Raw genomic sequence first — 13,697 nt, forward strand, 5'->3', positions numbered from 1 at the left:
AGTACATTGTACATGAAAGTACGATCGATACGATGGAAATGTGAACATGAAATGTAATTTCAAACTATCCTCTGCCTTTTTCCAGCACGACTTTCAGCTACTGAAAAAGGATAGCGGATATCGACTGTCAGGGAATATTAGAATCATGACATTGCTATTGCCTGTTGAACGGCAGTGAAAGATGCTATTGAAGTAAAGTTCGAGAGAAATGTATTTTTTAAATATGGGAACATATTACAACATTACCCAGAAACTCATATTGCTCAAAACTGTTTGGAAAAGATTTTATTATTCGCTGAAGTTCTTCGATTTGCACTATCGGTATTGATTTGCACACTAAGAGCCGCCTTACATTTCCCCACTAAGTTTCCACTCGTCTAATGAAGACAGCTACAGGCTTAATCCATCGCACACTCAGCAGAGAACAAACATTTACAACTTCATCATAGTTTGGGCTTTCGCGAGGCATGGCTAAGATGTAAGCCATGTGTTATTAATGCGTGGTTCAGAAGCCACTATTTGCCTGCAAAGCACCGCAGGCGCAGAGCCAAACATCAATGACATCGCTAGACAGCACACACTGGGGGTCTAGCTCATTAAAGTCGAGCATCTTGTGCGATGATGCTCGATGGCACATATTGCGCGGTCATGTCACAACCACACAAAGGACTCATGCCTCACACAACCCATTCCCATTCGCAGTAGGTGTGGCCGATGTTGATAATGTGAAAGCTTCCCGCATGGTAGTTGGCAAAGGCCCGGATTCGTATAACCCGATTCGTCTGTTTGATTCCGGTAGTTACGCTATGGTCGACGATAAATGTCAAATGCCCGCGGCAACTATCGAACCATGCTTCCGCTATCCTCCATTCACACTGCCAACCGATTTCTCTCTCAAACCGGGGAGGAGGAAATGTCACTACCGGCCGTACCAGCAACAGCAATGTCACGGCATAAGCGCAGGAGGGTATTTACAGACCCCTTTTAAAAATTGCCCTGCCCGAAGATCCCGATATTGTTCGGGACTGACTTTCTAGGATGGGCGAAACTCGATATCACTCCAGCAACGCGCCCTCCTCGCACAAGTTGAAGTCACGCATGACGGCGAACGCGTTGCGATCGAACGCGATGGACGAGGGAGAGACAACGTAGGTCACGGTTCACGAAAGCTCATCCATCCCTTACACTGCTCTTTCGAACGCGACGCTAGTTTAAGCTTCCCTCGAAACTGTCCACGTGCACCTCCGTGCACCGGAAGCGAAACGGAAAGCAACGCAATGAAACTCCAATTTCCGTTTTGACATTTTCCAAGCAACGGATGGAGTAAAAGCGGTATGGACCGCGGGGCAACAGGAACTTGTTGCGTTGCTCAGGTTGTCTACTTCCGGGGTAGGCAAGACTGGAACGTTCAGTTTATGTTAAAGTATTTCATGATAAACACGCCATTCCGGACACAAGTTGTTGGTCAACCTGTCAAATGAAACAAATCAAGTGGGTTTCTACGCCAAATAAACTAGAGTGTGCGTTACATCTCAATCATTCAACTTGAGCAATGGGCCAGAATGAACAATCTAAGCGTAATTTTCATCGAATAGAAGCATACCAAAGCAGATTCAATGCACTGAGGTTAAAATTATTCTTGGACACCACAAAATTAGAACAATTAATCAGCTTCATTTATTCAAGGAAACGCCTCCCGACCCGACAGAGTAACAGGAATCGATTCAGATTCATCTCCTAACCGTTCGTTTCCTGCTGTCTGCTGACTGACAGTGAATTGAGTAGTCAAGCAATTGCACGTGAAGAAGGTTCAACATCATTCACAATACCGGCTATTTCCTGCTGCAGGCAAAGGAGTAATGGGAAGCGTAACCATAACACTCTCCCTAACCGACAAAGGTCAATGCAACCTTTCGTTTAATGAAGCAGAAATCGATTTGTATCTAACGAACGTCCCACGTCTTTCCTTCTGAGGAGTTGACAAAGTCTGTAATGGGAAAGGGTACAAATCAATCTGATGGTCCCTTTCTTTTCCACCCTAGAGTGTACTTGTTTGTGTCACTATATGATATGACAGTCTAATCAAATATAAAAAATCGTCAAAATTGTTTAAAAACTATTTAACTTTTTCATGTTTCAAATCCCCCACGATTTGATGAAATATACAAATTTATTGCAACTGCATAGATTTAACTCAAATACCCTACTTACCTTCGTCATGCATCTGTTTAGCAGCGCATTCAGCACATTCAGCACACTCGGTGCACACAGCTGCTTGTTGCGCTTGCTGCTGTTGTTGCTGCTGCTGCTGTTGTTGCTGCTGCTGTTGCTGTTGTTGCTGTTGTTGCTGTTGCTGCTGCTGTTGTTGACTAGCGGAGACGGGTTGGGAACCAGCCTGGCCTTGGCCTGCGGTGCCCGTTTGTTGTCCCTGCTGGCCAGCAGCAGCTCTGGCTGCCAACATGGCAGCCCGTTGCTGCTGTAGCCGCTGGATAACCTGGAGCTGCTGAATATGTTGTGCACCGAAGACATGCCCACCGAGTGCTCCACCGAGTGCATTGTCAAGCAGCCCACTGCCATCTTTGTAGCCCTCCGGGGGGCTTAGCGTGGCCTGGTCGACAAACTCGATCGGGGGAGCAAACTTCGGACTCTGTAGAAGAAATCGGAAAGCGAACAAGAAGTTAGATCAATAAAGTGTGTGAATTTGAACAGCGGTTTCAAGAGTAAATCAAACCCAAGCATCACAAATATTACTTCCGAAAAGGAATCTCTCCCTGTAACAAGCACGCATCGTCCATTCGCGTGAGTTTCACATTAGCAATTCAAGGTGCAGTTATGGCTACGGTATGGCTACCTACAGAACGCACGACCAATTGACAACGGCTATAAATTGACGATGCGTGTAATTGATCGCCCAGAAGATTGAGCTATTGAGATTTCTGTGAATCCAGTACCTTTTTCTTTTCTTCTGCTGTCTTTCGTTTGTCTTGACTGAGTCTGAAATCGATGCGCCGGAACGGACCGCACCCACGCAAAAATACAAATACAAAAGAAGCGTAAGACTATGGGTAAATAGCTCCCAACTTGTCATGCGATAAATCACAACCCCATTTTTGTGAGCTGCGTGCTCTGTAGGTTGGGGTTGGAATTACTGTGAAAAAAGCTAAACATGTATGCTACTAGACGGTGACTGGAAGCTCCGCATGCTACCAAGAGCGCTCACGAATTGGAATGTGATATGTTACCGTCCAATTAGATGTGGAAGAAGCACCCGTTATAAACACGCTGAATAAAATATCATATAATCATACAAACGGATGCAATCGAAACGGATGAGCAAATATCAAACGGTAAGCTGGTGACGGACGGTTTATTTTTGTAAAGCAAATAGGAAGCAACATTTTGTACCATTTTTTGTACATTGCATGAGAGAATGTATGCTTTTTATAGCCCTATACTTATTTTCCGACCAAGTGTGGAATCTTAACTGACACTTATATTTACTCTTTAAATTACATTTACCCAAGCAATTGCAATTTTTTTTAAGCTCCCATCAATATGTGCATGGTTTATGATAAGTTGTTTTCAAGTGTTTCAAACAAAGTTACAAATAAACTAATTTTCAACTGTTTCTCAACCATAGCGTTTATGAACAGAAAGTATGGTACCATTATCAAAACCTTTACAACATTTGTGCTCCCAATAAATCCATTATTATCATGTACTGAGCACTACAACCGCATTAGAGGTAATATACCAACGCTATACGGTCACATTCTTCACATTAGTGTCCTCCACCTCTTCTAATAGACAAATACCGACGCAATTCTCGGACTATAATCGACAAGGCCATCGTTACTAACCGGCAAAGGATGTTTAACCTATGAAAATATTGAAACCATCTAACATTATGACCCCGCGGCTAATCGAGCTGCTGAGTCCTTCCACAAACTGTCGACTTTGCTGAAAGCTGTAACCTTCCTCTATACTCATGGCGAAAGCTGTTTTACATCACTTTTTCGTCGCAAACCCCATCCCATCTAGCCCTTCCCAAGAATGATAATGTGTCTTAGCTTCTGCCCATGAAAATACTTTGCCACTATTTACCCCCCCTAATTCTCATCTCGCAACCCATTTAGCCACAAAGCCGTCTTTTCGAACTCGAGCATTACGCTAACGTGAACCCGTTTCATTCCTCCTTCCCGTACCGTGTCCCTTACATTGGAACGCTTTTGTTATTCTTCGCCGCCAAAGTACAAGGAACGCTTTCCCCCTTCAAAGCTTGACGGGTAAGAAAGCAGCCGCTCCCAGCCAGACGTGGCATGATTGGAGTCCTCTCAAAGCTTCCTGCTTTTCTCCCACTCTGGTGGGCCGTATCATCACACACCGTACCACACACGTATGGTCTAGCGATTTCCCGTTGTGTTTGCGACTCGTCTGAAGCCGTTTCAAGCTAAGCATCGTGTAAGGATCCTTTCATCGAGCGGCGAGCGACCGTTTTGGTGTTCAATACGCTCACAAAGCATGCAAAAGTCTACCTAACGTTCCGCTGGCTCATCGCAGATGGTAACCAAGGGTGGGCCACCTTCTCCTTCAGGATCTTGTACGACGATAGGGATATCGCACCGACATTACAGTGAAAGCGAAGGGTATAGGCAAACCCTCTTGTAGGACTATTTTTACCACAACACGCACACAACAGGCTAGTGCGGGGAGAAATGTCAACCTAGACGTAGTCAACGAAACCCTTACGTTCAATGAAAAGCTTCGTTCTATCAGAGTTTGAAGAAAAAGGCCTAGAGTTGAGAAGAAGAAAACGACAGGTAAGCGAGCCAAACTACTACAGGACAAGAGAATAATTGAACGACAAGCTCTCGAAACGAAAAGCATTCCAATAGCGAGAAGTATATAATCGAAAATAAAGCTCAAGCGTCATTAGGATTTTCCTCACTTTTTTACCTGATCGAAACAGCAGCCCGTTATCGCTTCTTTGATTGTTTGTCGTGATTCGTTATGGTTTAATAACGAGGATGGAATGATAAAGGGAGACAAAAAGACTTCGAACAAGAGGAACCACATGTTTACTCATTAATAAACTTCAGATACAATAAATGTGACGTGTTTTGTGGCGATATTCGAAGTAATCAAGAAGTAGAGGATGTGAACACTCGAAACGGTAGCTTCACGAATTTATTTGGACATGAAATTGTGGAAGAAATATAGGGAATATTCAAGAAGACAAAATCGTTCAATATAACTTTCAGATTGAATTAAAGACACAAAGCGAAATGAGTCAGTCAGTCTGTAAGCGATTGCAACAGCTTTTCATCGATAGTTACACAGTATATGTGAGTACTCACTTTAGTGTAAGTATTTTCCCTAGATGAATCATTTTCTGGATAGTAATAAATGAAAATGTTAAAGAAATTTACACCAAATTGAATGTATATAATGTACATGATAGCTTTCATAATCTTAGATATTTGAAACATCTATCTATAATCTCCAAAAATTCCAATAAATCCAATTTTGCACGTCCGGTTCAGTGATATCTATGTAGATTTTTTTCTCAATTAAAAATAATCCTCCTGATTTCTAAAAACAATATTTACGATCGTTGCAAGCTGTATGTACTCTGAGAACAGCTTCTAAGATTTCTTCTTGTCTTTTCTACACAAAATTGACAAAATTTCAACCAGAAATTAATCCCTAAATCATGCTTAAACACATTTCCCTGCGGAGGTTTGGTCTAATTATGCGAATTTTGCATGGTTGTTGTGGAACTTTTCCGCATCTTCATTGTTGGTTGCTTTGAAAAACCTTTATCAGACAAAAAAAAAACAAGAAAAAATATAATTCCCATGCCTAATTTTCCAAGAAATGGATGGCTTGCGAAGCGTTCGTACCGTGACCTTCATCAGAAGCAACAATATGCATGGTCAAATTATTCAAAGATTAAAAGATTTTTGTTCAAATTTCACCCAAGCTCCTTCACCCAGTTTGACGCACGAACAATGGCAATTCGCGTGGTGCTAGGGATCAATGATTTAATTTGGTTGAAAATACTCAAAATAAAATCACTTTTTTATTTAATTTATAGTGTATAAGATTTACCTGAATACAACACCAAAATAATTGATTTTAACTATTTCTTTTGAATTTGAACTTGATATTTATTAAATATTTTTATTGATTTTAAATATTATCAACCAGATTTGTCAAACTGGCGGCCCGTGGTCCACATGCGGCTGCTGAGGGTTCTGTATGCGGCCCGCGACGCTACGAGGTTATCACTTATCAAGTCTATATAGGAAGTCCCCAAAACATACGGTACCGCTTATAGGCGGATTTGGAGTTACGCGGTTTTCTAAATTAGACAGATCTTTGAGCAAATTGTACCAATTTGACTCATCAATTGTCAAATGCCAAATAATTTTCCTTTTGATAGAATGTTTAAAATCATTTCAAAGCGTTTAAAACTGTTAAATTTAGCGAGAATCATATCAAATAATTAATTAAGTGGCTAAAAGCACCCCCTACTTGTAAAATTACAAAAAAATGAGTGATATTTAGGCTGGAAATCACGAGATTCGAATTACGCGGAAATTCGAGATACATGGTATTTTGCAACCGTTTTCGGTCCCCATTAACCGTGTATCTCGGGGATCACCTGTATTTGAAATGGAACACCTTTACCATCGATGTTTGAGTTTAATATTGCTGTCCGCAAAAGAATTTTCGCCCACCCAACAAATGAGTTTGACAAATCTGTTTTTATCAATACGACCTTTTTGAACCGTTCCAAATTTTATCTGCTACTGACAATTTTAAAGAGTACCAAAACTGAATCAATTTCGTAAACCCAATTTTCCAGATCATGTCGTAATACCAACGCAACATTGAATGCCTCTCGAAGGCCAATCACCGAGTATCCAACATGTCGTTTGAAAACCAATTTTAATGTGTCTATGCCTCTCTTCAATTGCTTTGATTCAACGTACGAAACGTTGCGCGTATATTGATTTATTCAGTTGTGATTTTACAAAATGTCTACGGAACAAAAAATATAATACTCAACCACACTTATGACGATTCCAAGACGAAATTCAATTCCTACAAACGACTCATCATCGTATCAAAATTGCCTCATTTCCGTGTGTCAAAAAGCTGCAGGATCGAAAGTAACATCCACGAAACCGACGCCACCTTCCGAAACCTTGTGCAATCCTTGGGTCTGTGTGTGGTGCAAAGGTTGCGGCACAACGTGCACCTTCAATTTATTCATGTCAACCGTTTTCACTCGATGAAAAGGTCAAACCGTCTTTTCAATGGCTTCTACTGCCTCGATTTTTTAATATTGTAAACAAAATCAAGCCACATGGCGTTCTAAGTATACGTATCGTGCCATGTAAGGCACGACGCTTTATTGAAAATTCGCACATGAATCATCGTTTCGAAAAGTTTTGACAGCGATTCAGGAGCTACCTATAAGTAAAATATAGCTTATGTCAGTCAATGTACATATAACGGTTCCACATGCACAATCGCAATATATGTACCAACGATAAGCAAAGAAGCTCAGTTTTATATTAATTTCATTTTCAGTTTCTGCAACTAGATATTGCAACGCTGGCTTGATTACACCATTTAATAAAGTTCCAAAAAATAGAATTATTCAAAATTTCATATTCAATCTTTCTCACTGAATACTTAAAGCTCTTTTTGTCACTGCAACAGTTTGATTTTGTCTTCATCTGTGTTCCGAAAATATAATCCATTTCCTCGAAGTCACACAAAAACACACATGCAAAAACGATAGGCATACTCCTATTAACTCTATGCCCATAAACATCAGATAGCATTCTCTTCCTTTTGAGTTTAGCACTCTCCCCCTCCCCTCCCCCCGAATACCTTTTGCCCAACCAAAAACCACATGTAAAGGTGTCAAAAAGTCACGTCCATTTTCACCTGCGGCACAGTACCGCTCAGAGGCTGTGTTACGGTGCCAAAAATAGCACAGGACAGCACTAGATTGCTGCTGTGCTGATGCCTCTTCGTTCATCATATTTTGCAACAGGAGATCAGCCCCTCGCATTTGCAGCAGCTGCCAATGATTCCCTTGCGTGAGGGAGGAAAGTAAGGGCACCGGTAGGACAGGTAAGTGTTTATGAAAGTCACAGAACACAGTGCAGCAACGCTGCAGATGGCGCCATGGCAGGCAGCTAATATTATATTACAACCGACGGAGTCAGAGCGTAGGTGGTACACCTATTTTCATCTCACCGCGTGCTCAGAAACGTGCAACGGCAAGGATAGTAATACCGTTGATACGCATCACAGTCCTTGTCGCATGTTTTAAATTATACCAATGTGATGAACAAAATCCATCTATCTTTTACACTTATTTGAATTTATTCCTAAATTCCTTTTATATATCACACGTTCCATTAACACGAAACACGAATAGAAAAATTAAGCTTCCAACCCAAAATGGAACACACTCATAATGCTCTCACGACAAACATCACCTTATTATCCCGTATATGCTCATCCCATCTGGGAAAAGCTCAAATCGACTCCACCAAGCCTGCCACAAAATTGCCGGAAGTTACTTTTACCCCACGTAAAACAAACAACAGCACCAGCATGCTGTACAGTCTCCATAAAGTTCCATGAATGACGAGTTGGTGAACGATCTCCCTGGATGCCCTGCGAGGATGCCTGTGAGATATAGGAAGTGACTGGGCTTTGCTCGTTTCAGCCCATCAAATCCGCTCATTAACCTATTTACTCTTAATGCTCGGTCGCCTGGTTTCAATGAGCAGAGCTGTGTTAGAATGAAGATGTACCCTGGCCAGACTTACGGACGACACTTCGCAGGAATAGAAAAAGGATAACGATTTGAAAGCATTTCTCTCTTTCAGACCATATTTCCTATTCTATGTATTACAGAGGTGATATTGTGGAAGATTTACAATTCAGACTTTTCGAGACTTTTCCCGATTACGCAAAAAAAACAAAGATTCTCAATTATCGTTGCAAAGCAAAGAGCCAAAACCATTCACATGCAATGAGGAGAGTTTCTGTAATGCAAACGATAACAGAGCGAAGGTTCAGTAAAACAATGGAATCTGACATTCTGAAACGAGAGTGAGCATTCGACGAAATATTGATATCATTCGCAACACGATTGAATGCAATTTTCGTCGAACAGTCATCGTGATTGCGCAGCATCTCATTAGCGCTTTCGAATAAAAGAAGCATCAATCCAGAAGAACATAATTAATTAGCGTACTTCTGCCACTAGACAGATAATGATGTTTTCCAAGATTTACCTGCCACTTTCGCGTTCAATAGCATACTTTCTTTCAATGCATTAGTTCGAACACAAAAGGCATCTTTAGTGTGCGTAATCATCTCAATATTCTTAGGACTGATCATGATTGTTCTGCCCAAAATAAATGCTTTAAACCCTGTTCTGTTTGATAGCCGATTCAACATAGAGCTAAATCTACCACATCGCGGTCCGCAAAAACATAAAATCTGTTGTAATTATTGGAAGGATTTCGAACCCATCGCATACCCTCACAGACCAAGCATTTATTGTTTTATCCGATTAGGTTAGCAAAAGGAAACCTTGCGAGGGATATTTGTTTTTTTTTTTTTATTTTGCTTCTTCCACAGCAGAGCATTCGAGTTTGTGGATGCTTCATTTTAATCACAATCTAAACCACCCGTCTTTTACCCATTGACCGTACTCAAACATAATGAACGTCGTGAAACTTTTGTCGGGTCTAATCTTTTCTCATTTTCCATAAGTATAATTTTCTTTGGCGTACGTCGAAACTGCAAAGAAGCTTGTTGGCGCAGCACAGAGGCAAAAATAGCATTTCTGCTACTTGCGCTGCTGTTTACATTCTTAATTTTTAAAAGCATATTGCTTGCTGGTGAGTATACTCACGGAAATGGTACACATGGTACTCCCGATTTCATTGTGAGGATTATAAAAGCAATGAACACCACTTCCAAGAGGAGAGATGTATAACATTCCAATCCCACCGGTGACTCGTGAGTCATAAGTTTATGTGCCATTTGCTATTCTTATGCTTCTCCTGCACTTTGCTACAGCAGCTGGTGCCCTTTTGCAGCTTTAGCGGCATAAAAACAGGAACCACGCAAGCAAGGACGAGCTCCCCACCGTGCAACCCCGTTTGACCCAGTTACGGCCCATTTCAGAGCCATTTCGCCGCAACCGTCACCACCACCACCAGCACACTGCCGCACTACCCATCTTGGGCTGGCGAGTTTTGCTGAACGATGGAACCAGGCAGGCTATAATCCCGGCAGCTTCTGCACACACTGCTGTGCATCCACCTATGCAATCCTCTGTACCAAAGTGGACACATTCAAACGCGAGGCCGTAATACGAAACGGGGACAGTACGTTCGCCATTTTGACTCTCGATGGTTGAACCATCAACTACAACAAAAAAATGCCGTATGTTTTTCCACGTCCAGGTCAAATGGATTTCTCGAACGTTTCTTCCTTCCAGGACGAACTTGGTTGCTTCCTGGCTCCCTGGAAAGAGCAGCCATAAAGCTGAAGGTTGGAGGGAAAATATTTCGGTCGACTTAATAAACGGGTCGACGAGAGTTTTTGCTACATAAACGCACATCTCCCACGTAAAGCAGTTGACACACGCGTTTATGCACACGCGAAAATACCGGACAAGCATGGCGATGGTGGGAGGCATTCTTACAGTTTTCCTTTAGGCGTGGGCCAGCCTGTGACAGCGACAATTTGAGACGCGGTAAGTATTTACCATCGGCTCTTTGAGCCTGAAGTCTATGAGTGAATGAGACTTGCTTTTTCTCTGTTTTCTCAGCTTTAAAATATTGACGCTTTTAAATCAAACATACATTTCCATACATGATGTTTAAATTAAACGTAATATAATCCAAAGGGCGAATAGAGTAGAGATCTCATAGATCACCAAGACCTTACATATTGATATCACAAGCTTAGCTTACGTTAAAGATGCTTATACATACATACATACATACATACATACATACATACATACATACATCAGATGGTTGTATTTCCCTGAATTTAAGATACACTTTAATGGAACCAGGTTCACCAGGTTGTGAACAACAAATAGAGAGAAAATAAAAAAAAAATTAATCTGTTATATATTACTTCCAAGTACGATGTAGAATGTATTGATTGTCACTGCAAGCAACATTGTTGCTAGAAATTGAGCCGAATTTAACAGCTCATGCAACTTCTATGATGACCAAACTCTATATATGTTGATAATGTTTAAAAATTTGATTTTGATCTTCATCTTTTAGAAATGTAATTCACCAGAAATTCGTTTAAAAACTTATCTGCTTGCATGGTTATGTTATTTACGGTAAGAATACCTTGGGTAAAATGTCAATCCAACACATAATGTAAACAAACTAATATAGATACTACTTTCAACTAAGCACATTTTAATAAATGAATCGATTTGTTGACGAAAACTCAAACGATTAAATCGTTAAAATGTTTAAAAATTAAACAATTTTACATTGATCCAATTCATTCTTAAATAAGCCCAAAAATAAATATTTAATGCAATTTATTTACATGAATTCTAGTATTGAGCAATCCTTCTTATTAGTCTTCTTCGTCTTCTTCGTGTTCTTCTTTGGCACAACAGCCATCGGTTAAGGCCTACCTGTATACCACTAGTGGACTTGGCTTTCCGTGACTTATTGATTTACTCCATAAGCAAGATAGTCAGACTGGGGTCATACACATGTTAGGGGCACAGTCCATTCGGGGCTTGAGCCCACGACGGACATGTTGTTAAGTCGTGTGAGCTAGCGACAGTACCACGAGCCCGGTATGAGCTATACACATATTCAAAAAGAAACTACAACCCTGTAAGCTTTTTTACTATTTCTCTAATCCACTTTCATTTCAATCTAACACGGAAGGCCACATCATGTATATAGGACGTGCAAAAGTTTTTTTTTGTTCTAATGTCAGGATGCATTCCGTTCCATCTGTCACTCTGCCAGGTTTACACTTTGGCGTATATGTAAAAATAAACAATTATGGCCAACCAAAGCCATGGATACAGTCGAAGCAAAAAAAAAACTGAAACCCGATTTCGCCGTAAATACCATACTGTAATACTGCCAACACTCATCCCCCGTTTTGTATGATATCTACCTGAGGTTTTCCATCAGCCCTAGCTCTGTTTCCCACGCGACAATGCACTTTTCCCGAGGGCAGTGAACCGACTGAATGCGGTTATAGCGCACAACAAAAAAATACCCATCGCGAGCATTCCCATACACATTTGGCCGTAGATCAGTTGACACTTTTTCTCCTGCTGCTTTATCGAGCTTTTATTTTCTACAACAGAATACTCTTCCAGAATGGCTCTCGGTAATAAGGATTCGCCTGGGAACAACGCAATCCCGATTCGTAGCTAGCTGTTCCCTTTGGATGAAAGAGTAGCGCAATTACGAACGAAAAAAATCCGATGAATTCGAATAGCAAAACGAGTTATGGCCAAGAGATTCCTCGAGAGCTGAACACAAACGGATACAGCAGTGGGTGTGAACATTCTGGAAAAAACATATTGATTTTCCTGTTCATACTGTGACAGCAAAATAAGCCACACTAAGCAACAAAAAAGGGCGATACCACAAGACAAAAAAAAAACAGAGAGTTGCCAAACTTTGTACACACCATACCGTCTTCTGGTATTTTGGTTTTATTTTTCGTAGAAAAGTTCCTGCCCATAGCAAAAACGGTGCCTGCGCCAGGATACGGCATGAACCCGTCTCGTCCGAAGTAGAAGTGAGCTAAGCAATTTTTACGGCTTTTAGGGCAGGAGATAAATTTTCTTCCCGTCACAAAAAAACACAAGTAAAATATTGCCCAAACGCGAGAGACTCCACGTTTCTTGCGCAGCAAACGATATCACGAAACTTTCGCCTAACAGCTCTCACATACAACATGGTACAAAACATTCATTTATGCTGACGAAGCAACGAACTATTATGTCAAAGGCGTTGGTGCATCCTTGTGGACGGGACTGTAGTTCGATGGGGGTTTTTTTACATCCTTTTTCCGTGGGAGGAAAATGCCACCATTGAGCATTGAACTGGGCGTATTGATATGTTGAACCATGAGCACTAAAGCGTCGCACAAGCTTTCCCGAAGGACATGCGGTTGCTGGTTTCGGCAGTGAACGACCCCGGAAAAAAGCTCCTTCTACTACGCTGAAAGCCGATTTCATCGTTTTGCCAGTTTGCACACTTTTCTACGAATATGTCAAATCGAATGTGAGTGTGTGTGTTTGCACGTTTGGAGACTTGTACGATTCGTTCCAGGTTTAGTAGCCCTTGTTTTGCGCTCCCTGCTATGCGCTCTGAAACGTCCCTTAGCACCCACTGAAAACAACCCATCCCCAAGCTACTATTTCTTGTAGTCTAAGTGAATTCACCACATCGCTGCTCTCGTGGTCTACTGGGAGGACGGAACAAAAGAAACAAATTGATCGGGAAGCAACGACAGAGACAGAGATAACACAACCCGAATGCTCGCTCGCTGCGACTGACGCGAACGCTCGAACGGACGCAGCCAAATAGATAGCAATCAAGCACCATGCGGCTCCATCGTGTCTGCGTCTG

The 13,697-nt window shown here is 41.4% G+C and overlaps 1 protein-coding gene across 4 annotated transcripts in view; it reads right to left on the reverse strand.

Moving 5' to 3' along the window:
• The window catches only part of LOC120948443 (uncharacterized), a 66,612-nt gene that overhangs the window by 21,332 nt on the left and 31,583 nt on the right, over window positions 1-13,697 (reverse strand). For all 4 annotated transcript variants that reach the window (XM_040364760.2, XM_040364759.2, XM_040364763.2 and 1 more), the window contains exon 4: window positions 2,212-2,647. In XM_040364760.2, the coding sequence (XP_040220694.2) occupies window positions 2,212-2,647 (436 nt within the window). The remainder of the gene's footprint in view (window positions 1-2,211; window positions 2,648-13,697) is intronic.

This window comes from Anopheles coluzzii, chromosome 2 (genome assembly GCF_943734685.1).
Source record: "Anopheles coluzzii chromosome 2, AcolN3, whole genome shotgun sequence".
Classification (NCBI taxonomy): domain Eukaryota; kingdom Metazoa; phylum Arthropoda; class Insecta; order Diptera; family Culicidae; genus Anopheles; species Anopheles coluzzii.